The sequence below is a fragment of the Lampetra planeri genome, chromosome 9 (genome assembly GCF_965212315.1).
Source record: "Lampetra planeri chromosome 9, kcLamPlan1.2.h2, whole genome shotgun sequence".
In the NCBI taxonomy this organism is placed as follows: Eukaryota; Metazoa; Chordata; class Hyperoartia; order Petromyzontiformes; family Petromyzontidae; genus Lampetra; species Lampetra planeri.
Window position 1 is genome coordinate 2,122,352 of NC_136115.1, and position 27,355 is coordinate 2,149,706.

The 27,355-nt window shown below is 48.7% G+C and overlaps 1 protein-coding gene across 1 annotated transcript; it reads right to left on the reverse strand.

The window, feature by feature from the left end:
- Positions 1-27,272, reverse strand: LOC144720556 (microsomal triglyceride transfer protein large subunit-like). Its single transcript, XM_078597352.1, has 18 exons — positions 27,038-27,272; positions 24,213-24,397; positions 22,763-22,906; positions 21,686-21,793; positions 20,489-20,605; positions 17,964-18,103; positions 15,881-16,031; positions 13,697-13,854; positions 12,124-12,292; positions 11,095-11,202; positions 10,748-10,960; positions 9,714-9,925; positions 8,390-8,487; positions 7,745-7,866; positions 6,216-6,443; positions 5,628-5,752; positions 4,428-4,598; positions 1-3,948 (listed from the first exon to the last, which is right to left on the reverse strand). The coding sequence occupies exons 1-18, from the start codon at positions 27,099-27,101 to the stop codon at positions 3,780-3,782; spliced, it is 2,682 nt and encodes an 893-aa protein (XP_078453478.1). The 5' UTR covers positions 27,102-27,272; the 3' UTR covers positions 1-3,779.
- Between the last annotated feature and the right edge of the window lie 83 nt (positions 27,273-27,355).

Sequence of the window (27,355 nt, forward strand, 5' to 3'; positions counted from 1 at the left end):
TTTTCCTTTTGTTTTTTATTGACTCAAATAATTTTTGTACAAGAAAAAAAATACATAAAGATCCAACCAACTCTTTATCTCTCGCCAGCACTTGTGTCCACAATGCGATGTAAACAAGACTTGAATCTTCTACGCAGCTGCCAAAATAATTTGGAATGTCTGCTGCTTTTTGTCGAATTGTAACACTTTTGTTGCCTGCAGGTTGTCGGAAGATTTAAGCTGCACGTGACGGTAAATCTCAGGACGTGTGTTGTTGGATACGATCTCGTTTCACCGTTACAACTCCGTGCACCCTTTGCAGTGTGACGTTAAAGAATTTTATATTTGCTTGTTCATATTAAATGTTCGAATTTTAGTTGTTTGTGTCTATGATGCATAGCGTTTGTTTATATCGCAATCGCATTCCGAATCATTATATTTTTGTTACAGTAATCGTTACACAAACATCACTGCAATATTCCTCGACAACACATTCCAAACTTAAAATATATTCCTACTCGTGGCTGTAAATGATAGCATATTAAATAACTATGCATTTGCAAATAGAACACCTTATTTACAATGAAAATGAATTTTCATTGCTATTTCCGTTTTGCTTTCAGCGAACATCGTATGCTCATAGCTATCATTTTACTCCTAAGAATTGAACTCATGCTTTTCTGGGTTTATTGCCAAATAATACACTCTGCCTTTGAAATTGTAAATGCCTCAATCAGCAGAAGAAAACTCATGGTGCCAGTTGGATGTTCAATATTGTACAAACACTCTGTAATGAGTGGCTGAAACACAAGATAAATATGGGTCATACCGCACTGCATTCGCCTCGTTGTCAAATAGTTCACTGGCAACGTGAAACGTGTGCATTTGAAAGTAATTCCCGCCACGGTTTCCATTACAAATGTAGAGGTCTGCTCGAGTCGGGCTGCAACGATGCACTGATGCATCGATTCTTCATCCAATGACAAACGCATCGCATCACGTTTGAAATAAGCTTTTTTTGTCGATTTGTATCCGTTGAATAACATGGGATCCCATGACCCTGGGCGCTCCTCATATATTCAGCACAATGTAAAAAAAAACAAGTATTACATTCTTGAATTGCAATGCGACCCTGAATCACAACACACACATTTTTTTCTTTAATGTGGAAAGCTTGCGGCGGGAGGGTGAGGATAGGGGGGGAGGTGGGGGCTGAATCGTTTATTTTAGGGACAGAAATCCCTGCGCTAATCGAAAATTGTTAACACATAAGAAAAATAAAACGCTGCCCCAAGTTTGAGCGCCGGCCACGGCAAACATCAGCGGCGAGTGACTTCTGAAGCGAACTGGTCACTCTCTTCGTAGGCCCGCGCTGACCAGAATGGTGAAGTATGGTCAAAACCCCCCCACGACTGAGAGGTGTGGGGAGGCCTTCGTCGACTATTGGGTTACAAAAAGGTCTGTACATTTCACGACCAATATTTGCTCTTTAAACATCACCACCGATTTTGCACCAAAGAAGAGACCTTGGCAGATCACTGTCCGATCCGTGCCGATGCACGAGCTATATTTGTGCACGTACTTGTCAGATCTTTGGGGTGATTATGTAATCCTGCCTGCGCTGCGGAACAATAGCAGAGTCATCCGACTGGATGGAGCAAGGTGTTGGAAGTGTTACGCGAGAAAGCGTGTTCTGCCCTTGTGAGTTCTGACAGCGTGAAGTGTTGCGGGACTTGAGAATTGAGCTGGCCTGGATGGACAAAAAACCGACAAAACAACTCCAGTTTTGGAAGGATGAGTAATCTGTTGCTGATTATGTTTCCACTTAATCATGCACTCGGCGCTTCTCAAGAGAAATTGAAAATAGCCACTTGAACACGCCCCGACATGACGTGTGGAGATGGACCCAATGAGATCACCTCGTGTGATGGATTGCAGGATCGTGGGACTGAACGAAAGAGCAAAAGTGCGGACGGTAAGATATTGCTTGCTGCTGCTGCTGAAAAATACTGGCAATGCATTTGTATATCACGTAAAACGCATCGCATGGAGCTCTTGGAAGAATCATGGGGCCCCCTCAATCACCCTCTGGCATAACTCCAAATTCGCCCTTGCAGCTTTAGAAGACCCGAGACTGAAACAGAGGAATAGGGGAGGTCACCCAGATCTGCGGCCCCCTCGTGAATGTCCCTCCACAGACCCTGAGTTTACTTGCTTGAACTTGAAATGAGACCGATCCCCCCCCCCCTTTCTTCCCCAAAGAAAATGGATCTGATGCACATACCACGTAATGCTACGGTCCTATACGTCTTAGTTGGTTGTCTGTCCGAGCCGCCTATCCCGCTATTCACCACTCACCTATCGCGGAAGTTGTACACCCCCCCCCCCCCCGTGATTGGATGAATACAAATAAATGCATTTTTGTTTTCTCCTAAAACAAGGGGCAGTGGTGTACAAGCAGGAACATGAAGGAAACTCGCCACATTCATCGTTAACACTGCCTCAAAACCAAATATTTGGGCAGTAGACCTGCAGGGCAGAGAATCACTGTACAGTATATATCTATATATATAAAATAGGGCAGTGTTAATAACAAATGTGAGTTGTTATAGGTATTATTTTTTCCGTTAACTTATTCTCCAGATTACGAGGAACTCCGGAATGTAAGTCGCACCCCAACTTGTGCCCGGTGTCAATAAAGTTACATATATATCTGGTCTCTTTCACACACACACACTCACACGTAGTGGATTATAAGATGCACCCCCAACTTTTTGCTTTAAAATACAGGGCAAAAAGTGCGTCTAATAATACAAACAATATGGCGCGTCTATCGGTTGCGTCTGGCATTCGAGTTCTGCAAAGTAAACAGAACATCATCTCGCTGCGATCTGTGAAAACTACGGTTGCTGTCGTTTTGTCTGGTGGGCCTTGGAGGACACCACGTGGTCACCGCGTGGTCACCGCGTGGGGTCACCGCAGGGTCACCACGTGGTCACCGCGTGCTGTTGGTGTGTGTGGCTGTGCGGCTAAAGGGATTGCAAGGGGCAGCGGGGGTGCTGGCCACTCACTCCCCTCACCACTTTCCACTTCTAACATCCTCGTGAGATGACAGACGATATTTCGACATGGGATGGAGACGTTTCAGAGCGACAGAAAATGTAGAGAATGTAGAGCGATGCAGATAGACAGATGTCGTGGCATGAGAGAACTCGAGATGCAGATGAGATGGAGAGGCAGTGAAATGAAAGAGATGCAGACAAGGAGACAAGGATGGTGTTAGACGAGAGAAGAGGCGAGCTAGGGATGAGCACATTGTCGCAGCCACTCCTAATACAAGTGCGGTATTCCGGGTTAGGCCGCGTGTTGAGCATTCCCCCTCTCAAGCTTTCGCCACGCGCTATTGTAGGCATCTCCAGGAGCTTGAGAGAATAAACGCTCAATACGTGGCTTGACACACAATACCCCACTTCGAAGACAGGGACGAGCCAGATATCTTTGCTGTCGTAAGTCAATTCGCTTGCTGGTTTTTTTTCGGATTTGAATTTGAGCTGCTCGCCCCTATTTCTGCCACGAATCCGGGGGGTGGGGGGGGGAGGTGGGTCACTCTTTGAGCTGCTTGGGGCGCTGATCATTTCCTTGCTTTGCTTCATGCAAAGCAAGGAAATGGGGGAGGGCACGGGGGCCATGGGTTAGGTGGGTGAGTGTGGGTGGGTTTGGTGGGTGAGTGTGGGTGGGTGTGGTGGGTGGGTTGGTGGGTTTGGTGGGTCGGTTGGTGGGTGAGTGAGTGAGTGGGCGCCTCAAAACCACTCGGGTTCGCTGTCCTTGGGCTGGTGCATGCGGCGGCACATGGCCGAGTTGTCCTGGTGGAGCGGAAACTCGGAGCCTGGGATGAGGATGGATCGTCCCTTGCGAACGCTGTATTGGATCTTCAGCCCCGACACCTTCTCCGACTGTGTGAGCACCTCCCTGTTGGGCCCCAAGACATCATCATCGACATTCGTGTTAGAGAACGGTCCACAATACCGGTATTAGCGCTACGCCTCTGATGGCTCTTCAAATGACATCGGGTTCACACAATTGGGGGACAGCACTTTTCCCACCCACCCTGCCACGACATGTTTGTCGCATGCCGGTCAAAAAGATGATTTAAAAATCTTAAGAGCTTAAATTGTGCCAAGTTAGATGAAGAAACAAATTGAATGTCATGTCTATTTTCAACATTTTTACTTACACGGTGATTGGTGACGACCGGGCTGAGGCCATCAACTCACCGCGCTTGAGACCGCGGTGTCATCGAAGGTAACCGCCGCATGGGATTCACAATTGGGGATCTCAACGGTGCCAGCTCACGGCGCCGACCTCCGAACCCAACCGACCAACCGGCCACCGTCTGTCCACGAAGTCTTTAAAAAGTATTGTTGTGTACGTTGACGGCCCTGCCGCACCTGAAGGGGAAGGTGTCTTTCTCCATCTGCATGCACACCAGGAACGGGTAGGAGTTGAACTTGACGGTGGTGGTGAAGTCCATGCCAGCCGCCGCCTCGGCGCTCAGCTCACTGTTCACCTGCAGGTGGCCCAGCGCCACGGAGACCACCCCGGACAGCATCAAGGCACCCCTAGTGGGTGCGTGCAAAAAGGACAAACACAGGATCGTTTATTGAACCAGCCTACAATAGATTATATCGTCCGTCCGTCTGTCCGATGTCCGATTAGGTGTAGCAACATCGCCCCCTACTGCAAACACTTGGCAGGACCCTATAAAAACCTTTAGACTCAGTGAGGCTTTCCTGGCTAAACAAGTGTAACATTCCCTTATAATTCCCTGAGATAGTTTTTAATTAAAATATTTAAATTAAAAATTAACTCATTCCCTGAGATAGTTTTTAATTAAAATATTTACATTAAAAATTAACTCACAGCGGCCTAAAGCCTACAGCTAGACCTAAAGCCTAGAACTAGGCCTCAAACTCTCCCTTCGTATCGTATTTGTTCGTTCCTACCAGCCCACCCCACAGGGACCTGTTCATACAAGCTGAAAGGCATCACCATAACACATTACTCGAGGAATAGTGAGTTGATGCATACACGTTACTGATCGACCGTGACTTGTGGAATTTATATTCCAGCGTGGGCTACCAGGTTTATCGATAATTCTACCAGAATTCAGTTTGATTGCTCGACTAAACGGATGACTCAAAAAAGTTTTAAAAAACGCCTCAGTCGCGGTGAGGAATCAAACTTAGGTCATCAGGTGAATGGTGCGGTGTGTGAACCACTGCGCCCCACTCCCCCCAAGCCTTCCCTTCTACCCCCGACCCTGCCCACTCTCCACACAACATTATAGGAATGTTGAATTTCAACCACACGTGTAGAGGCATAGTGATTTGCGCACTACACTACAAGCTTGGCAACCTGAGTTCGATTCCCGGGCATGGCTAACAAGAGTGTCCACTGATATCCGATGCAGTCCGAGTCATCCATACTTCACCAAACCGCGCTGAACCAGGGTGGCGAAGTATGGTCGAACAACCCCCATGACTGACGTGGCACGGTGACTCCTCCATCCAGCAACATTGAATCAACAAAGCGCCGAACATTACAACGACGAACTCTAACTATCATTTCTCCTCCTCGAAGTGACGTACTTGTTGCGCACAATGGTTTTGGACTCGCGGTGCCACAGGCTGACGTCCATGCTGCCAGAGATGTCGATGGCCAGGCTTCCTTGAAACTCAACGTCGGCACGCAGCCCTGATGGCAGGCTCAAGTCCTGCAGGACAGACGATCGCGAGAGAAATTAATGAGACTTTAAATAGAAAAAATTCGTTGCCGCGGTGGCGAGATGTCGACTACCTCGCCTGATATATATACAGGAGGTCGCCGATTCAATCCCGACCCTGACACCTGTATATTTGGGATTTGCATGTTCTCCTCGTGCTCGTGTTTAGAAACTATATGCGTTGAGAGTATTTGCCTGCTATGAATTTCAACGCAATAAGCCACTTCGTTGAGCTATCATTCGTGGCCAGGTCACTTCCGAAAAAGAAGCCACATAGTTCAGTGGGCCTTATCTGGTAAAATAGAAACAGTTTATAGTTTTAGTTTAATTGGCCTTTTATGCAAACCGGTGTTTAGGTGTATCCATATTTTTTTCATAAATTGAGCCCCCCACCTTGAGCTCCTAGGGGCTCCCGAATCTTTCCCTTCGCTTGCTCACGTCTCACACCGTTCACCTGCGAGTGATCGATCAGCAGGATGATGCCCTTGACGGCGGAGGTCGGCTCCCCCGTGGCGTCCCACATCTTGGCCATGAGGTCGCCGTAGCCGTGGAAGAAGGTGATTGGACGCAGCTGCACGTCGAAGAGGATGGGCGCCATCCCCGCCATCGAGTCCAGATCCTCCTCTCCCTCGTCCGGCGTGGCCGCAATTAGCCCCTCCAGTCCCTGAGCCTCCAGCGACACCTGGTCAATAAACAAACGCATTCACAAACACACGCACAGACGTACAGCCACTTTAGTTATAAATCCGCTCGCTGCCGGGTGAGGGCCTCCCCCAATGTCGCGAGGCTGGTTTGGGCTGGTTAGTGTGGATTGGCTAAAGGCTGGGAGCTTAGAAGTACAGTACAATCGTGGATTTTGATGCACCGCCTTCTGCTGCCTGCCACGGAGCCCTGCAGCAGCCTGTAACCTGCAGAGCTATAACGATCCAGCCATCCACTCAGCCACGCACTGAGCCAAATACACTCAACCAACTATGTATGTAAGTATGTATGTTGCACTTCTTTCGCACCGTACGTAGGGGGAGCGGGGAAAGAACAACAAACTACCCACGCAGCCAATCAATAAACCACCTGCCCCGCCATCTACCCAACCAGCCACTCAGCCAACTTACCCACTCGGCCACCAATTCAACTACCCACCCAGCCAACCACTAAATCACCTGCCCCACCATCTACCCAACCTGTCACTCAGCCAACTTGCCCACTCAACCACCAATTCAGCTACCCACCCAGCCAACCACTAAATCACCTGCCCCACCATCTACCCAACCTGCCACTCAGCCAACTTGCCCACTCAACCACCAATTCAGCTACCCACCCAGCCAACCACTAAATCACCTGCCCCACCATCTACCCAACCTGCCACTCAGCCAACTTGCCCACTCAACCACCAATTCAGCTACCCACCCAGCCAACCACTAAATCACCTGCCCCACCATCTACCCAACCAGCCACTCAGCCAACTTGCCCACTCAACCACCTTACCTACCCACCCAACTAAGTAACCACCCAGCCAGATTCTAGATTTGAAGCTTTCGTGACTGCAAGGAATCATATTCTTAGGTTTTTTCGGTAAAGTCACGTAGGTAAAACATCAAAATTAATGAAAATTAAATAAAATAAAAACAAAAAACAAAAATCACGACGTTTCAGAGGCAACACGGAGACTTGTGTTGCCTCCGAAACGTCGTGATTTTTGTTTTTTGTTTTTATTTTATTTTATTTTCATTAATTTTGATGTTTTACCTACGTGACTTTACCGAAAAAACCTAAGAATATCACCCAGCCAGAACCGGCCCTAGACCTTTGGGGGCCCTAAGCAAAATTTGGTTGGAGGCCCCTTTGATGTATGATTTTTTTCACCCACTAGCTAGCAGTGACTCTAGGGGGCCCTCTGCTGGCCACGGGGCACTTTGCAATTGCAAGGGTCGCTTAGTGACTGGGCCGGCTCTGCACCCAGCCATCGCTCAATCACTCACTCACCTGCACAGAGTGCAGCTGGGCCTCGTGTGAGAAGAGGAACATGTTCATGTTGCTCTTGCGGAGCATGCCGGAGTTGGAGTAGAGGATGTTGAGGCTGTACGTGCTGGTCATGTCCTTGGTTTCTGTACCGAATGACGGGACAGCCAATGTTTTTTTTAGGGACACCTCGGCTATACATTGCCCAAGAGCATTTTGCGAGGCGATTACACGTTTCCATTTCACGATGCCCCCCCTCCCGTTTCACTCAAAAAGTTCGTCAGTCCAAAAACGGGCGCTTGGTTTTACGCAGTGTGGGGAGGGGTTTAAAAGAGCTAAGATCGATCCGGTGATTTTTTTGTACTTGATTGCATCAATTCAGTTCAATTTCCTGCAGTTAACTAGATGAAATCCCATTGTGGCTTTTTTATGGGCACTTCGTTAATTGTTTCACTTTACAAGGTGCAGCGTGAACACCACCACATCGCTGCTCGACGACTTTATATTATTACAGGACCTTTAACCAGAGGTCACTTATAAAGTGACCGGTAAAATCTACGGGCTACACAGAATTACCGGGACCGCATAACAATTCTCTGTACAGGGTGTGGAGAAGGGGTGGGGGGGGGGGCTGACGGGCGTTCGCTGTGCGTGCGCTCTCCCACTGACTGGACATGAAGCCGGAGTAGGCGGAGGAGGAGCCCGTCTTGGAGAAGCGATCGTAGTTGTGCACGATGGGGTCTCGCAGCACCTGTCTGATCACCTGGCTGCTCGCCACACGGACACGCACGTGCTCATGCGGGCAGCCCCGTCGAGACGCACTCCCCAAGCGCGCGACACATCACCTCGCTCGTACTCCGAAAGCTTTTTTTACGAATCGGGGTCACAGTTTGTCTCAGGAAGCAATTCCTTCGTCTCATTTGCATAATCTCATTTAGACTGGAAGATATTTTCACAATTCTGGAAACTGACTGATGATGCTGGTTGTGACTTCCAGAACAATGTCTGGAACCAGTTACTAAATGTCTGTGCTGAAGCAGTCATGAATTGGCACGTTTGCTGACGTGACAAATTTTAATAATTGGCCGTGTCGGGTGGCAAAAGACATTTTTCTCAAACGATCCGACACAAAATTCCGAATAATGATGATGATATTGGTCTACGTGTTAAAAATATATGTGGACTGTATCTTGTTTATCCCGTGCTGTTATTTGCCGATGCTCCATCCTTTCTAGTTTTTTTTTCGGTAAAGTCACGTAGGTAAAAAATTAATGAAAAAGCAACTAAATTAAATAACGATGCTCCATCCAGCCGGTCGCAGCAACTTTCCGCACATCGGAAAAGTAATCCAGATGTGGCAGAACAATGCAACATTATCCACGCCCCCGCTTATCTTTATAGATTAAATTAGCGAAATATATGCTTTGGTTCTTTCGGTAAAGTCACGTAGATAGAAAAATAACTAATAGATCACGACGTTTCGATCGCAACACAAGAAATCGTCTTCAGGTGAAGAAAATACAGCAGGCTGACTGCTGAGGCAGGAAAAAATGTAGCGTGAGAGCAACTGTAGCCAAAGGTTATATACATTTGAGGTGGGTACAATCTAAGGTTAAGTAGGCGGGGCTAGAGATAGCAAAATATGTGAATGTGGTGAAATAGGATTTCCCCTGCAACTGAACGAATTGGTTGATGGCACATTATAAGGGCGGAGTCAAGAGTGGTAGAGGCAGGGCTTCATTTCAGCAGGGTCTGTCCGGCTCGGTGACCAGGTCAGTATTTTTCGGCTCGCGGCACACCACGTCCATCATTCCTCTCGTTATGGCCACCGATACGAGCAGTCACGTTTCCTAACTCCAGCCTACCAGTAACCAGTGAGAAAACAAGCACTGGGAATAGGGGTGGGAGAGAGGGAGGGAGCGAAGCGGGGGGTCGGGGAGGGGTTAAGTGTGGCAGGGGGGACGGTGGAGGGGGGTTGGGAATATCACGGCACCTGGTCGGGTGGTGGAAGTGCAGCAGGTCGTTGACGCGCACCACCACGAACTTGGACATCTCGTTGGGCAGCTCGCCGACCGACAGCAGGATGTTGCGCACCTCCTCGAGGGATGGCTGCTTGGTGAGGATGAGCTCCATGGCGGCGACGCGCACCGTCTTCTCGTACACGCGCCGGTTCTGGTGGTAGATCCTGTTGAGCGCCGCCCGCACCTGCAGCGGCAGCAGCAGCAGCAGAAGCAGCGGCGGCGGCGGCGGCCGCGGCGTTCCGCGCAAGTCAGCCGCTTGCGGAGGAGCCCGGCCGGCTCAGAGGTCGCGGACCCTGAGCCAGCGCTGCCGGGATTGCCTGGTAGTTGCGTCTGGGTTTCAGGTGCCTCTCGTCAAAACGGTTTCTCAAGTGCAATTGTGAAATAGTCTCGGCCAGGACGGTGAAGGCACCATGGAAAAAAAAACACGTAATAAAAATTGGTTTCATAAATCAACTTTTTGGGTTTAGATCGCGTTATTTATAAATGTATCGTAACGCTCCACCACCCGACACGGCCAATCAGTAAAAAAGTGTCACTTTGACAAAAAATTGGTTTATCGTTTAGCACAATTACCACTCTGAGAATTAAATAAATATTTATTTGACACCCCTATGACGAACATGACTCATGTGTGTGCATATCTTTACGTGCCTGTGTAAATGTGAGTTTGTACCTGGGGAACGGTAGTGCAACAGTTAGCACGCTGCGCTACGAACCCGACGACCAAAATGTGATTCCCGTTCACGGCCAGCACCAGTAACGATTATCTGAATCGGTCCTTGGCCTAGTTTGATTCAGCTTCAAATTGAGTACCTGGTGCGATGTGCAAACATTGCCACTGGGGAGACAAAGGCGGTCGGGCGTGGTGCTGGCCACTCACCCCCATCGTGTGGCCTTCATAGATGCTCGCTAACAGCACTTGCCCCAACAGCCTCTTGAAGCTACACGGTGGAAGGGGGGGGGGGATCTTTGTCTCTGTGTGTGCAAGTGCCAACGCTGGCCGCACCTCCGGCGTGATGAGCTCATCAGGGAACCGCTGGAGGCCGGAGATGGCGATGACGCTGCTGGCGCCCGAGCCGACTTCGGCGTGCCGCGCGAACAAGCCGACCGTGTCGGGCAGCAGCGTGTTTTTGAGCGCCAGCAGGAACGCCTGAGCCTCCGCGTCCGAGGCGGCGCGTTCCAGCCCCGCAAACAGCAGCTCCCGCGCCTCCACCACCGGCTGCACGCGGACGGTGCGGGCGGGGAGGGGGGACAAAGACGATGCGGGGTGTTGCCGCTGCCACCGCCGCTGTTGGCGAGCACACGGCGGCGCGTTTGCAATGCGCAGATGTGGACGGGGCGGAGGGCTCTTACCGCAGAGTCGCACTGCCCCGCCTGACACAGCTTCCCGACGAGGGCCCCGATCACGATCACCAGCGTGTCGCTCGTCTGCGACTGAGCGATCGGCAACTTCAGCTTTTCCTGAGGCGGAGACAAACAAACACGTAGGAAATATAACGCCTTGGAAAATTATACGGTTGTCTTCGCGTATGTACCCGTGGAGCGATGGTTAGCACACTTGAACTTGTCATGCAGAGGTCGCCGATTCGATCTCCTGGGGGGGGTCCATGCCATCAAGGAATGGCATGGACCCCCCCCCCCGCCCCCCATTCCAATTTATCCTCCCCATGTCATAGAGCGGGGCCTGGGCCCCTCTGGCCTATGGGCCCTGATGCAGTTGCATCACATGTACACTGTGCCACTGACTGAACCCCAGGGACATTCTTTTAAAACTATTAAACTAAAACGAAACTATTTCAAATATAAAACTTTTTTTTTAACTGTTTTTATTTTGCCAGGTAAGGCCCACTGAGCTATACAGCTCATGTTCAGAAGCGACTTGACCACAAATGGTAGCTCAACGAAGTGGCTACCACGTAGAAATTTACAGCAGCCAAATACTCGAAACACGTGATTTTGATTCTGAATATGGAAGGAAAATCCGGAGGACCCTACGTGACCACGGAGAGATAGATATGCAAACTCCACATACACAGGCGTCAGTCGGAATCAAACCCATGGCATCCTGCATACCAGGCGAGATAGTTAACATCTCACCACCGTGGCGCCCCCACTCTGACTTTTCAAACCTTTTGCATTAACACCGCATGCAGTGGCATTGCGTGGACGGCGTGGACTCCCATGCAAGGCAATGCGATGGGGCATCCCCTCTCCAACGTCCTCTCTTTGTAATTACTGGGAGCATGGGACCCCCCCACCACCCCCACCCTGCGGCTCGTGGGACCCCCTCGCGCAGCCGCACCGCCTACACGCTGGGTCAGCCACGCCACCAAACTGGCCACGTCGGTGGGAGGGGGGGGGGGTGAGCTCCCGGGGGCTCACCAGCAGGCCGGCGAGCAGCTGCTGCGAGGGCTTGGTGGCGAAGGCGCAGGCGTAGAGGAAGCGCTCGTGAGCCTCCGCCATGCTCCCCTGGGACAGGTCGAGGAAGCGGAGCAGCGCCCGCAGCGACGCGTCGGTCTGCGTGGCGCTCATCGCGTCGATCAGCTGCAGCCTGGTCGGGCGGGACGGGGAAAAGCGCACGCGAGCGAGGCGTGCGCGCGGCAAAGGCTTTAATGGTGACGGCTATGGCAGTGGTGGATCGATAAAATGATGATTGGATGACACATCGATGGTTCTTATTCCTGGCTGACAATGATGATTGACATTAATTGTTGGATCATGTTAAAATGATCATATGATGATGATTCTATGATAATTTGATCATATAATGTTCGACGATAATGGTGGTGGTGCTGATGGGTGGTTAATAATCATGATAATTTAATCAATTACTACTGTATTTAATAATATTAATGTTGATGATTCGATTGATAACAATGAAATATATTTGATGGCATTATCGGATGATGATGATAATAATGAATTGATGGACGATGATGATCATCGATGGAATGATTGATGATAGTTATGATCACACACCAGACCAGATGCTTATTTAAGGCTGATTTGACCTAGGGGAGTCCCATGACCGGTCCAGATAATCGCCACTGGTGTTGGCCGTGAGCGGTTAAAATATCACCCGCCACTGATGTTACAGCATTTAATAGACTGTAGGGTAAGTGCTGCTAGCAAGCACCTATGAAGGTTTGGACGTTGCACGAGGGGGTGGAGGGCTGGCATTATGCCCGACCACTTTTGTCTCCCCAGCAGCATTGTTTGCATACTGCACGAGGTACTCAGTTGAGGTTGAGACGACCTAGGGGAGGCCCATAACCGGTCCAGATAATCGCCACTGGTGTTGGCCGTGAGCGGTAATTGAACTCGGGTCACCCGGTTCGTAGCGCAGCGCTCTAACCGCTACGCCATCGCTCTACACCACTACGCGCCATTCGCCACTAAGTGACAGTGACATCAGCACGGCGCCTGTGCCAGGCCAGGCGAACTCTGAGGCCATTTGAAGTGTCTAAGGCTCGCTGGCAGGAGGTCACGGGACAGACCCAGCAGGTGCCACGGGTCGACTGACTGAGATGACTGGCCAGATGCACCAGCTATGAGCCCCACTACATCGCTCTACGCACACACACAAGACAAAGACAAAGATCCCCCGTATAGCCTTAACAGGATGTAGGGGCAAGTGCTGTTAGCGAGCACCTATGAAGGCCGGAACGGTACACGAGGGGGTGGGTGGCCAGCACCACGCCCGACCGCCTTTGTCTCCCCAGTGGCGATGTTTACACACCGCACCAGGTACTCATTTAAGGCTGAGTCGACCTAGGGGAGGCCCGGGACCGGTTCAGATGATCGCCACTGGTGTTGGCCGTGAGCGGGAATCGAACCCGGGTCGCCAGGTTCATAGCGCAGCGCGCTAACCGCTACACCACCGCTCCCCCACACAAGACAAACACGCACACACGTGCAGCACGGTGCGCCGTGCCCGCCGCCTCCGCGCGCTCACAGCGTGTCCTTGGGCTCGTCCTCGAGCAGCCGCAGCAGCTCGCCGTACTCGGCGCCGCGGAAGGCGCGCACCAGCTTGAGGAAGCTGCGCGTGGTGACCGTCTGCGACAGCGTCTCCGGGTGCAGGTGCCTCCGCACGGCGCTCAGCTGCTTCTTCGCCTGCAGAGAAGCCCCACCGTCCAGCGGATATCAATAGGGAGTCTCTAGGCAAGCGACCGTCTTTGGGGAAGCGACCGGCAGACCGCTTAATTGATGGGCGCTATTTAGACAATGACATGGCTCGGCTTGTCGCTGATGGGGTTTCTAAACAGTTGCTGACAGGCCTGTCACCAATGGTGTTTCTGGATAGAAGACTGACAGATTGGTATCTCAAGTGGTCTTTCGGCAATATATTGATGGAACAGTTTGCGATTTGGGCTCTCGACAACTGACTTGACATACTGATTGCTGATGGTGTTTCTAAACAAAAGATTGTTCGACTGGTCACTGATGGGGTCGTTAGGTCACTCACTCTCAGACGTCCCTAACGTGAGTCATCACTCACATCACCGATCATTGCCCCACAAACACTTTTATAGGAGGTTAAAAAATAATCCTTCTGGCAACCCCAGAGGCAATCGAATGGCTTCCCAAACTCAACACACAGTCTTAAGCTTGTGCTGTACTTTTCAAAATGGCATACGAATATCTGTCAGACCAGTTACTGATTGGCAGAGGTGTGGACTCGAGTCATGTGACTTGGACTCGAGTCAGACTCGAGTCATGAATTTGATGACTTGCGACTCGACTTGGACTTGCATAACAATGACTTTGTCCCACCTATGAGATGTGGACTCGAGTCATGTGACTTGGACTCGAGTCAGACTCGAGTCATGAATTTGATGACTTGCGACTCGACTTGGACTTGCATAACAATGACTTTGTCCCACCTCTGCTGATTGGGTCTTTAGGCAACAGGTTTATAAATAAGTCTCTGATAGGGTATTTAAGCAATGCATTGACAGACTCGAATTCATTGCAGTTACTAGATAATACTGGCTAATTGGTATCTGATGGGAGCTGTGCATACTATGCTGCAGATATGTAAACTTTAGGCAAGATACATATTTAGCCAATCGACTGAGAGAGCAGTGTCTCATAGGTATTTGATGGGGTTTGTCACCAATGGATTGACAAACCTGTCTTTCACAGGGCTTATACGCACTAAATTGACAACTCATTCTCTGATCGTGTCTTTCGACAAACGTCTGACAGTATTTCATGCGGACTGCTCCTATACAGCAGACCAACAAAGTGATTTATGGACGGGGTGTCTGGCAAACAGATCGCAAACTCGTCTCTGATTGGGTCTCGAGGCGAGAGGCAAACACGCCAGCCTCAGGAGCCTTGAGAATGCCGAGCCGCGTCCAAACCAACTGACCACGTACCTATTTTAAAACCCCCTCCGCCCCAAAAGCGAAGGCCACTGGGCGATAGCTGCGGTGTGTGCAGAGCGGTGTTGCCAACTCACCAAAATTTGCCCCAAGATCTAGCGACTTTTAAGCGTTTCTCAAGTGGCAATTTTTTGTTTTATTTCTCAGCGATACGCGGAGCGACTATGCATGACGAGGACTTCACACCGATTTAGGAGCAATTCCAAGTCCTGCATCAGTTTACTTACGGATAATGCAGCCATCCCTCGGTTAACAGTGGCATCGGTTAACAGTTTTTCGGTTAACGTTTCGCCTCCCATAGGACCCCCTGGTTTCGACTGACGTTAACATTTTGATTAACGGTCGTTTACAATATTCACGCGTGCACCAATTACAGCCAATCCGAGCACTTGTAAGTGGGGGCTGAGGCATGCCCTCAGCGTTCAGACCTCGACTGGCTTTGTTTACATTATGTTTTCTGTTTTGGTCGTGGAAACAGCTTTCTTGCAGACTCAGTTATTTTGACTTACTTTTAAACTGATAAGTGAATTCGATGAACAGTTACTTTGGTTCACAGTAGTTTCCGTGGAACGAATTAAAAACATTAACCGTCAGACCATACATGTTCCAGTGACGTTTTTTGACAACTCTAAAAGTTCCACCTAAGTGGCGCGTAGCGACTTCAGGACGTTAGCTTGCCCGCTTTTTCCCACTTCGAGCATTTGGCGACACCCGGTCCAGCGGGCATCGGAAGCTGACAGTCAAGCGCTTACCGAGGGGCAGCTGGCGCACTCGTGGCGCAGCTTCTCGGACGGCAGTGGGCGGCTCGCGTGCTTCCCGCCGGCGCTCGCCACCGCCTCCTTGGCCGTCTTGGCCTTCAGCTGCTTGGCGCCGCCCTCGGCCGAGAGCATCTCCAGCCGCTGCCTGCATGGCGGCGCAGCGGGGCGGGCGGGCGGGAAGCGTCACCAGTTACGGGCGCCGCCACGCGTTGGGGAAGGGGGAGCGAGAAAACGGCTGAACCAGAGGTCGCAACCGGGTACCCGATAGCCGTACCCTACCCGGCTACCCGTACCCGGCCGGGTACGGGTACTGGTAGGCCGTGAGTCACTGGTGAGTAACCGTTTGTCACAATTCAAGTTCCTAGAATCAACCCACCCGCGCCTGCAACATGGCTTCATCCCAGAGGTCGCAAACAGGTACCCGATACCCGTACCCTACCCGTACCCGGCCGTACCCTACCCGGGTACGGGTAGGGTACGGCCGGGTACGGGTACCCGTTTGCGACCCTGGTGCGGCCGGGTACGGGTATGGGTAAGGAATCAAAACTCGTTTGCGACCTCTGGGTTGAACGCACGAGCAGGTTGGTGGTGAAAGAGCGGACACGAGTGAGCACGGTCCCAATCAAAGTTCATATCTCAGAAGCGAAGTTTTTGGACTGAGCCCGGTTGATACTTGGATGGCAAACTGCCAGGGAGTGTCAGGTGCTATGTATATATACATGCATTATTTTTTTATTGACTTGCTTACCATTCATATATATTCTAGTGTTCGTGAATGCTGTGGTTGTCACATCTGATAATGATTGCTTGTGTTGCAATCGAAACGTCGTGATGTAATTTATTTATTTTGTATCTTTTATTTTTTATTTTCTTTACCTACGTGACTTCACCAAAAGATTCTAGATTTGAAGCTTTCGTGACTGCAAGTATTCATATTCTTCGGTTTTTTCGGTAAAGTCACCAAAAGAACCAAGAGTATATACCATGTATACACTTTGCACTCCGATCAGTTTTTGCACTGTTTGTTGCTGTAATTTTCTGACCCGCCCCTACTGGGCATCTGTGAAAAAGAACTTCAAAGCTCACGGGATTCAATCTTGATTTGAAGCTTTTGTGACTGCAGGATTCCATACTCATTGGTTCTTTCGGTAAAGTCACGTGGGTAGAAAATAAAATAAATCGCGACGTTTCGGGCGCAACACAAGCGTCCATCATCCCACCTCATGGGATTCTTTAAGTCTAAATAAAGATTCAGATTTCTGAGATCGGCAAGAGCTGCAGGGTGGCGAGGTGATGGCACTACGGCTGAATGTAACTCAGCGGAGTCTTGTCCTGCGTACTGTGGGCTTGTTCCAGGTTTTCTCCCATAAGTTACTCGCTATTTGAATTGGCCAACCATCCAAATGGAGAACCCTCCCGGACAAAAGTCTCAAGACTTGGGGAGGCTTTCCTGAGTTCATTAAGGGCATTATTGGTTTTAAGTCGCAATAATGTCCTCAATTTGTATGGTAACGATAACAATGGAACTGGTATTTTTACATTGAATAATTGTGGCCCTAACGATAATTGCAAGAAACATGGCAATGGGCAGAGCGATTTTTGGTTTATGGCACCATTTACCCCCAAGTCTCCGCACCCTCCAGTGCAGTCGTAAATGTAAGGACTGTACGGGCCTCATTCTGCCCTTTTGACTCATTATCCCCGCGGTTGGATCTGGAGACGATAACCACGAAAGCGTTTTGTGACACTCTCTCTCCCTCGCCTGGTATGCTGGAGGTCGTGGGTTCAATCCCGACCCTGACGCCTTTTGTATATTTGGAGTTTGCGTGTTTTCTCTCCCCGTGGTCGTGTGGATTTTTCTCCGGGTCCTCTGTTTTTTTAACCCTCCACATTTAGAAACGTGCGTTTAGATTACGTGGCTGCTGTACATTCCCACGTGATAAGCCACTTAGTTGAGCTATCCATCGCGGCCAGGTCGCTTCTGACAAAACAGCTGCATAGCTCAGTGGTCCTTACCTGGTAAGATAAAAACGAGTTCAGTTTAGTTTTAGACCGAGGCCGAGTTTCCCCTTTGTACCTGCTCACCACCGTCTTCCCAACCTCAGTGCGCATGTTGAGGGTGATGCCGTGCGTCTCTTCCAGCGAAACAGACTTCAGAAAACCGCCCTCAAAAGTGTACGACGCCACACTCTTTGGGCTCCACTTCAACCCGAGCACCTAGGAGGGGGGCAGAGTATTCATCATCATCAGTCATGGTCTCTCCACTGCTGGTTAAAGACATCCCGAACCAAGTTGTCGCGATCTCTCACAGGCATGCGAAGCAACTATCCATCCATCCAACACCTGCACACGAGCTGATTTCATCACTCCATCTTCACACTGGATATGTTCTCTCCTTTGGCCGCAAGTCCATTGTTAGTTTTGACCACTGGCCACTGTCCCTTCGAGGGGCGCGTCCTGCACAACCGCGCTTACTTCAATTGATTGTCAAAATATCGTCCCTAACTTCTATAGGAGGTCAGAATCAGAATATGTATTTACACAGATGTCCAGTAGGTGGACAAGAGGTGGAAGTATTTAGGTACCAGCCCATTGTCAACGATTATGAACTATAAACTATTATATCCTGTGCAGGTGGGCTCTGGACAAATGTGCCGATTTTGAGATTAACTATTTGATTTCTAAATAAGAAGCTTGCAACGAAAGATAATCTCATTGGTATAGACTACTGGCTCGTCAAACGTCTAACACGTTAATCCATAGCTTATATATATATGAGGCACATTATCTAATTCACATTGCCTGCACACGCTCTTCGAACACTGCAATTTGGATTGATTTAAATTTGGCATAAAGGTCACGACTTTGTCATAATGCGATTCCGAGTTCTCTTCCACGTGTTTAATTTCCCTGAATTGTGGCCAAATGGGTGATTCGTATGGCCAACTATGTAGAAAAAAACTGTGGATTATAATCAAAGAACAAGATTAGAATAATATATAATTTTTACGACTCTCATCTCTTGAACTCGGATCAAGGTTCAGTGGGGGGGGGGGGGGGGTAAGCATGCCTTATCAGCAAGCGATTGCCCTCAATCTCATGCAGCCCTCTGATTCTGCTACAGCAGCACCCAAGTCCTGCACTGCTCCACGCAGGTGCTGCCACGTGGCATGTCGCGCGTGGGCTGTGGGAATTACGGCAAGTGGAACGGGCAAGCGACATCACAATGCGCTTGCTTAACCCACGAAATCCTCAGCCAGTCTCGTGGCTCTTACTCAGGAGGGTACTGTTACGTTTTCGAAGTAGGGTGTGTAGGTATGTACGTATGTATATATGTGGGGAGCGGTAGTGTAGCGGTTAGCGCGCTGCGCTATAAACCCGGCGACCCAGGTTCGATTCCTGCTCACGGCTAACACCGGTGACGATTATCTAAACCGGTCCCGGGCCTCCCCTAGATCGACTCGGCCTAAAATGAGTATCTGGTGCGGTGTGTAAACATCGCCACTGGTCAACCGTGCGAATCGGAGGTGCGGGGGAAGGACAACAAACTAAACACAAAAAGCAGTTCGCAAGGTACTCAAATCAGTACCCTGCACTCATATTTCAAATCAGTAGCTTGTGGGTAACATTTCAAATATGGCAAATGTGGACCATGACGCTGGAGCGCACACAATGACCTACTCTTGAGAACGACACCATGGGATCTTCAATGCAGATGGCGCACCATGGTGTATGGATGATGATGATGATGATGAAACACACGGCAGTATTAACCAGGGCGGCTGCTGGACTTTAACCGCGAAGCTCCACGACCGCCCTACCACGGGGCGCGTTTTAAGCGTGCGAATGCAGCGACACTGGCACCTCCCGTGCGGTGTTCAACGATGCATCCATTCACTCAAATTACGACGGTTCTGGCGCTCACGATACACACGTTGAATTGCGTGTGAAAATAAATGCTATGCACATTACGTGACAACTCTGTGTTTGGGACTCATTGTGCTCGAACAAAATAGTGCAAACAAGACAGAAGATAGAAGCAATACAAAGAAGACAGTGAAAAAACTCACCACAAATTCGTGAGAAAAAAATACGAAAGTGCAGCCCAGAATCGTGATAATGGAATGAACGCGGGGGTGAATTGTGATATTGTACATCTATTGCACCAGCTGAAGCTCTACTTTGAACTGAAGGGGCCTTTGGGTGTAACACTGCATTTACTGATGTCAATTATTAAGCTCCGTTTACATTCATAGAAACGTGTGCGTAAGAATGAATGTGTTTTGATTCATATATTCATTGGCGCGCTCGCCACTTGAGGTGTTACCATTCAACGCACTGGTAAAAAAAACACCCAAAATGTATTTTTGAATCGTGACGGTGAAGTGCAGAAATTCATTGAATGTCTGGGGAGGGTCTGATTTGTTCCATATGAAATCATAAGCCTCGCAAAAAGTTCGAACAAAGTAGAGAGCGATGGTACGTCTCTGCAATGTACGTGCACAATTTGCTCGCTGCACCCAGACAAGAAAGAAATGCCTTCAAAACATTTCATTGTTGACGCTAATGCAATCAAATCAAATCCCTTCACTGCAACGGCACCTTGTTAGTTGCGGAAGGCGCGGTCTGATGGTTGCTGCAACTCTTCAGGTCCTTGACCTTGGTCACCTGACCCGAATTGACCTCGTAGGTGACCTTGCACTTTCCAGACACATCGATCTGAGAGGACGACACAAGAGAAAACAGAACGAGCACGAAAACATGAGAGACATCGCGCTCAATTCCCACAGTGAGCGGTGCATCGTACCATTGCACGTGTGTGATGCATGTTAGCGTAGTGGCTAGCGCAATGCAAACCAGACGACCCGAGTTTTATTTTCGCGCATAGCCAACACCAGTGACGATTATCTGGACTGGGCCTCCAATAGGTCGACTCAGCCTCAAATGAGTATCTGTTGTGGTGTGTAAACATCGCCACTGGGGAGACAAAGGTGGCCGGGCGTGGTGTTGGCCACCCACTCCTTCGTGTGTCATAGGTGCTCGCTGACAGCACTTGCCCCATAAGTCTGTGAAGGCTATAGGGGGGATCTTTGTATTTGTATGTATGTTGGACTTCTTTTGCACCGTACATAGCCAACCATGCTAATCGGAGATGATGCAAAACCGGTCCTGGCCTCTGCATCACCATCCATCCCCCTACCAGCCCGCTCTGATCTAAATGGTGCAGTATGGTCAAATAAGCCTCATGACCTGCATAGACTGGGAAGGCCTTCATCCAACAGTACATAGCCAACCGTGCTAACTGGAAGGACAACTAAACTAAACACAAAAAGCAGTTCTAAAGAAATAAATTTTCAATGTAGACTTAAAAGTGCATAGCTCCAGTGGCTTCCCAATATCGGAAGCAAGAGCGTTCCAGACGGTCGCAAAAGCGCATCTGAAAGTGCGCGATGCGGCGACCATCTTTGTTCGATGGCTCGCCAGAATCCACTGCTGTGAGGATAACTGGGGATCGTGTGATGGTTTATGCTCCTTGATGAGATCAGCAAAGGTATTCTGGTTCATTTGTGGCAAGCACTGTGTGTGTAATGAGCAGGACCTTATGATGTATTCGTTCGGCAACCAGGAAGTGGTACTACATTGAGGCTGTGGACATGGGGGCCTGCCCCCCTCCCATTAATCGTTAGTGCCCCCTTAGTGCCCCCCCCCCCCGCCAGAATTGGCACCGCTTCGTGGTACCCTCCTCCCCCCCCACTCCCCCACCCCTGCAGTGACCGTCAAGGGCACCGCGGGTCTCACCTCCGTGGCCTCTCCGCTCGACAGCTGGAACTGCAGCAGGCTCACAAGGCCCCGCTTCAAGTTCTCCACCACGACGGGCTCCCCTGGCTCCACGTACAGCCCCTCCACCTGCGCGTCGCAGCAGTCGCGCGCGGCAACGGCCACAGAATTAGAACATTTATTTATACTGGAGGAATCCGATGAGCTGCAAAGCTCTTTTTTTTACATGTCAGAACTTTACAACAACAAACAATACAAAAGCACGATCGGAGTGCAAAACCACAATCGTAAATGAGGACGGTTGGCTACGTACAGTTCGAAATGAGTTCAACATACATGCGTACATACTGCACCAGATGCGGTGACAATAGTTCACACAATCTGGCGTGTCCACCACCGTAGGCTGGGGGACCGGGGGAGGGGGGGGCTATTGCTCCCCAACTTGGCAGAAAAGCACGACCCGCTGTGGTCAGAATGGAGTGCGTAGGCACGCAGAGACCGAGGATTTGGAATTGTGAGTTTGTGAGTGAGTGAGTGGGTGAGTGAATGCAAGGTTGAGCGAATACTTTCGTGAGCTGGCAGGTGCGTGTACCTGCATATTGCACCACAGGGGAGTAGGGGGCTATTGCCCGCCCTCCCACTTGGCAGACTGGGAAGACGAACAATAATACATTTAGCCCCTACCCACGAAAATGTGTATCCATCTGAACAGGGGTGAGGACAAATTGACTTCATTTTAATGGTAAAACGTACATCTTCCTCATTTAATTTTTGTAAAAATTTAATCTGCATTACCTTAAACATATAACGTGCTATACATTCCTTAAGCGGATAGATGCTCTAGCTTAGGGGTTGATTTAGAGAAAGCACCATGTGATCTGAGTATCGGATCAGAACCTGTAACCAAGATGTATGAAGCTAAGCTACTTACCCTTTGGCTACAGGTCCTCTCCACAAAAAGTGCAGATTTTTGTTTTCCCTGTTGGGCATTGCCGAGACGCACGGTGTCACCTCAGCCTCTCCATCCTTCTCATGCGCCTCCACCCCTCCAGCTCCTTCACCCACGGGTACGCGTGCCGGTGAGCGGCGTTGGCTCACCTTGTTCTGGGTGATGAGAACGAGCGTGGGAGCTTGCAGGGCCTTCATCCCGGCCGCTCCCAGAATTCCGTCTCCGCCCGCCGCCCTCGCAGCGTCCTGCTTGGCCGCTCGCTCCGACACGTTGCCGAAGTGGACGTCGCTCAGCTGAGAGCAAGGCACACGCTCGCGTCATTTGATGATTCCTTGAACAGGAATTAGGCTCATCAATCAACACGAAGCGCATAACAAGGAGTTCAAGTTGAGCAACATTATTCACTGTGTTGTGCTGTTAAAATATGTGCGGAACATGATAACCTGGTTTGTGCGAAAGTTGCAAAATAACAAGCGTAAATATCACTTGAAAACCCAAATAACGAGTCAATTTAATTGCAGTTTCTCTGGCATATATACGTCGACTACAAAAACTCTAAATCTAATTTAAAAAAAGTAATGAATATATATGTGAAGGCACTTTCACCTCACAAACATAATTATTCTAAACTAAATTTAACTCTGATCAAATAACTAAGAGCATACAATTGAAGGGATGTCCAAGGGATGTCCAAAAGTAATGCCTCTTGTTTTTTTATCTCAACATTTAATTGATCTGATACAAAATGTTAATCATTAATTGGAATGGCATGCACATTTGGCTAATTTTAAACATAGCCTACAGTCGTTTCTATGCCCTTGCACCAATGAGGAATCAGGGCCAGTGTTCAATCTGCTTCAAATAAACATTTGCGAAGGGAATACTGCACCACAGCATCGTGATAAATACATTGTCCAAATAGGTCATCTCGCCAGAGGAGCCGAACAAATTCAATATGAGGGCGCCAGATCTGGGCTGCATGGTGGATGGGGGGCAGCGTAATCCATCCGAACTGTGCATCGGCCTCTTTTGTTCTCAACATAGTGTCCATTCCAGCATTGTTGTGATGGTGGAGGGACTGGCCGTATAAATGTCCTGAATGCGTTTGCCGAATGTTTTCCAGCAGATTTCTTGAGCCAAATGCATGAGTGTAAACAGGCATGTAACGCTGCATCAATTCCTTGGTTCGAAACAATTCCAACGCTTCCAATGCATGCTCTGAATCAAGAGTGTGGAATTCAATTATGTTAAATTAATGAAACATTTTAGCCATTTTATATACGTACTAACGTTACATTTAGGCTAGCTGAAAGAAGAAAACTAAACTGTGCAAACTTAAACGAAAAGAACAATACAAACAAGACTAAAAAAGAGCGACAGAAAGAACAAATTCTTGAATTGAATCACAATCTCTAAATCATCACGATTCATCGAATTGCTGGCTGGTTGTCGGAGTAACGGGGTGGCGTGGCAACTTATTGTCACGTGCCTTCGCATAACATTCATAAGCAATGCAAAACGTCAATGAGGTGCTTCAACGTGAGCCGGCTTTCTTCGCCGCGCTAACTCCCCGCGGCACGGAGTGAGCGGCCCACTCACCGTGACGCTCAAAAGTTGCTGCTCCTTGCTGGACCACAGCACGGCGAGGTGCACGCGCCCGTCCAGGCTCACCCCAGCCACGTGCCGGCCTCCCGGGCCCGTCGCCTCGGGCCCCGTCGCCACGCTGGCGCTGTAGGCGTACGCGTAGCGACGTCCCCCGCGCCAGCGGCCCGAGATCGGGCCATCTGGGTCGGGGGGGGGGGCGTGACACGGGGTTGAGGATTAACACTGCGGAAGGGGCTTTAAGGGGCTGTGGCCCAGGGCTTGGGATTTCGAGTGGCCCACTCAAAATTATTTATTCTATTATCTGGATTGTGACGCACGTTTTACTCCTACACTGTGTAACTTAAAACAACCCAGTGCAGAATGCTTCTGACAATAATCTTGGGACTAAATTGCACTTGCCTAGATATTTAATAACATTTTAAACAAAATTATCATATTCAAATTCCCTAACACAATTGCCTCAGTGGCTCACTGCTGGCTTAATTGCTAGCCTCATCGACCTGCTGAACCATAATTCATCTTGTCACTCCCGTATAAGCATTTTAAATACATTTGCTATAGGTTTTGATTCATTCACATAACATTTCAATTTGCATGGAAACAAATATATAAAATATATGTATTCTTGTTTGAAGGAATTATTGTAGATTGTATTTTGAACATGTGATTGACATTTGTTACAAGTTTTTTCTGCGTAACATCTTTGTGTTACGAAGGTACATTTGATGAATGAAAAACACATTTCACACTCACTTCTAATTCTATAAAAAAACTTATCCATCACGTTATTTTCTTCCAGTTGCCACTGTTTGAGATAAAGGTGAACAATAAATTAAATAACACCCATTGACCACAGTTCAGTGATCATCTGCTACAAATAAGTGAAGCCCCAATACAACGAACTAACCAAGGAATAAGCAATAAGGGTAACTGTTAGACAATAGACATACAATCCATCACTTATTGAGAAAACACTTTCTAAAAGAAAGCAAGTTCTGCTCATTAAATTAAAAAAACTGTTAAAAATGTTTTGCTTTATCAGATAAGACAGTTAAACCCTGATTAGTGGGAGTACTATTTGGTTGAGGTCAGAAGTCAAGGTACGTGGTGTAACGACTCCACCTCTGGCTCCTGGACCATGCGTGGCTGCTGGGTTAAAGGTAAATCACAGTTTATCGCGAGTGCCGCCGTGTCTACTCCGTACTTCGGCAACCTTTCGCCCCCCCCCACCCCCCATATCCACCTGTTGGGTGTCGTAAACTAAAAACAGCATCAGCCGTACGTGTGAATGCGCCCTGCCTGAGTCAGGGATGTCAACCAGGTGATCCAACGTGGAATGTTAAAGGGTGCTCAATTAAAATAACGACCAATTCAAGTCAGCGATGGCCTGAGAGAAGGGCCCCAACTATGCGAGGATTTGAGGCCCAGCCGTCAACCCCCCCCCCCGTTCCATTTGGAGCGATGCCATCTCGATGTCGGGGACAGTGCTGACTGGCTACCCATCGATTTGTGCACACGTGGCAGAGTGGATTGTCGAATGTCCATTCCCGTTGCACCGCAAGCGAACGCGGATGAGCATTCATGTCTCTGTGTGTCACTGCGTTCTGAACTTCTTTCGCACCGTACGTGGCCAACCGTGTTATAATCGGAGGTGCGGGAAACATCTCTGAACAGCTGTTTATTTTTTGTACTAAAGACCCCGACGGCTCGGCTGACACTGTAGGAATGTAGTGGAAAGGTGTTACTGTCGGTGCTTCGTGTCACAGAAGAATCTGCATTTCCAAGAACGCAGAGCAGTACAGCATGACGTGTACTTTATGGCATAACCACACTTTGCAATTAGTTTATTTTTAGTGTTTTGACGTTTCATACGTCAATTCGTCTTTGACGATTTCTATACTGTTCGTACTTCTCGATTTGAATCTAGCACGAGTAATTTTCAGGCTGTGCCTTGTATGAATACAAATCGACGTTTTTTGTGATTGCATTTTCCTTTTTGTTGTTTTTTTAGCGCAGGTTTCTTTTGAAAATCACTTTGGGTCTTAAAAAAGCTCCCACCAGTTTTCAAGGACGACAACAATAACGACATTTATAACTCGCAAGATTTTGCAGACAAGTCAACGACTCTAGAGGCACTGACGAATGACTACTTACGAATTATAGCTGAACGATGAATCGATTTCCATTCGAAATCGCAATTTTAAACAATGCGATTAGCAATTCGCAAAGGCTGCGATTTTTAGCGATTTGAAAAGTCATATTACTTTCTTATTGGAATTGTTTGAGTTTGTATAATTATAACTGTATTTATTTTACTTAACAATCGTTCTGTTTCATTGTTCTATTTCAATTAATTTTTTTTTATAAATACATGTTGGAAGCAATTCATATCTTTTAAGTTCTCATCCTTGAATTCGAATATGTAGAGCAGTTCATATATTGATGGTATCATGTGATTATGCTCCATCACATGTTTTAAATCTATTACACAGTGAATATTGAACTGAAGCGTGACTTCAGAAAATGTAATCGCAAATCAAATCGCAATCGCAAAATCTGTCAGAAAAATCGCAATTAGATATTTCCCCCAAATCGTTCAGCCCGATTACGAATGCCTTCACACACGAAGCATATATTTGAAAGGCGAAAAAAAATCCGCGATCAAAACACAAAGATGCAATGGCAAAGTGTTAGAGCATTCAAAAAGAACGCGCATCATCAGCAGCGATAGAGGTTTCCACGATTCGGCGCTCGAAAATGCCACGCCGCAGGTTGACAGCGGGGCCAGAGGTGCGATTACAATCCAAATGGCATCTTACCTGTTTTCGCAGTCGCGCAGAGGACGGCACAGATGAGGATGGTGAGAGACAGGACCCTCTTCATGATTGATTCAAATCGAATTACGTTGTGTGTGTTGACTGTTTAGGGCCACCGAATGCTGTTTGAACCGGAGGCTGCGCTGTTCTTTTGTTTGTTAAAGAGAAAGGACAGGACTGGTGTAGCCACGGAGCTTTAAAGGAGTGAGAGGAAGGGCGGCAGAGTGACGTTCACTCCAATCTCAGGGCCCCAAAGTGTAAAGTCCAACAGGAGCGGGATGGCCATGGTTAATGATTCGTGTGCCGACACAGATTCTCACA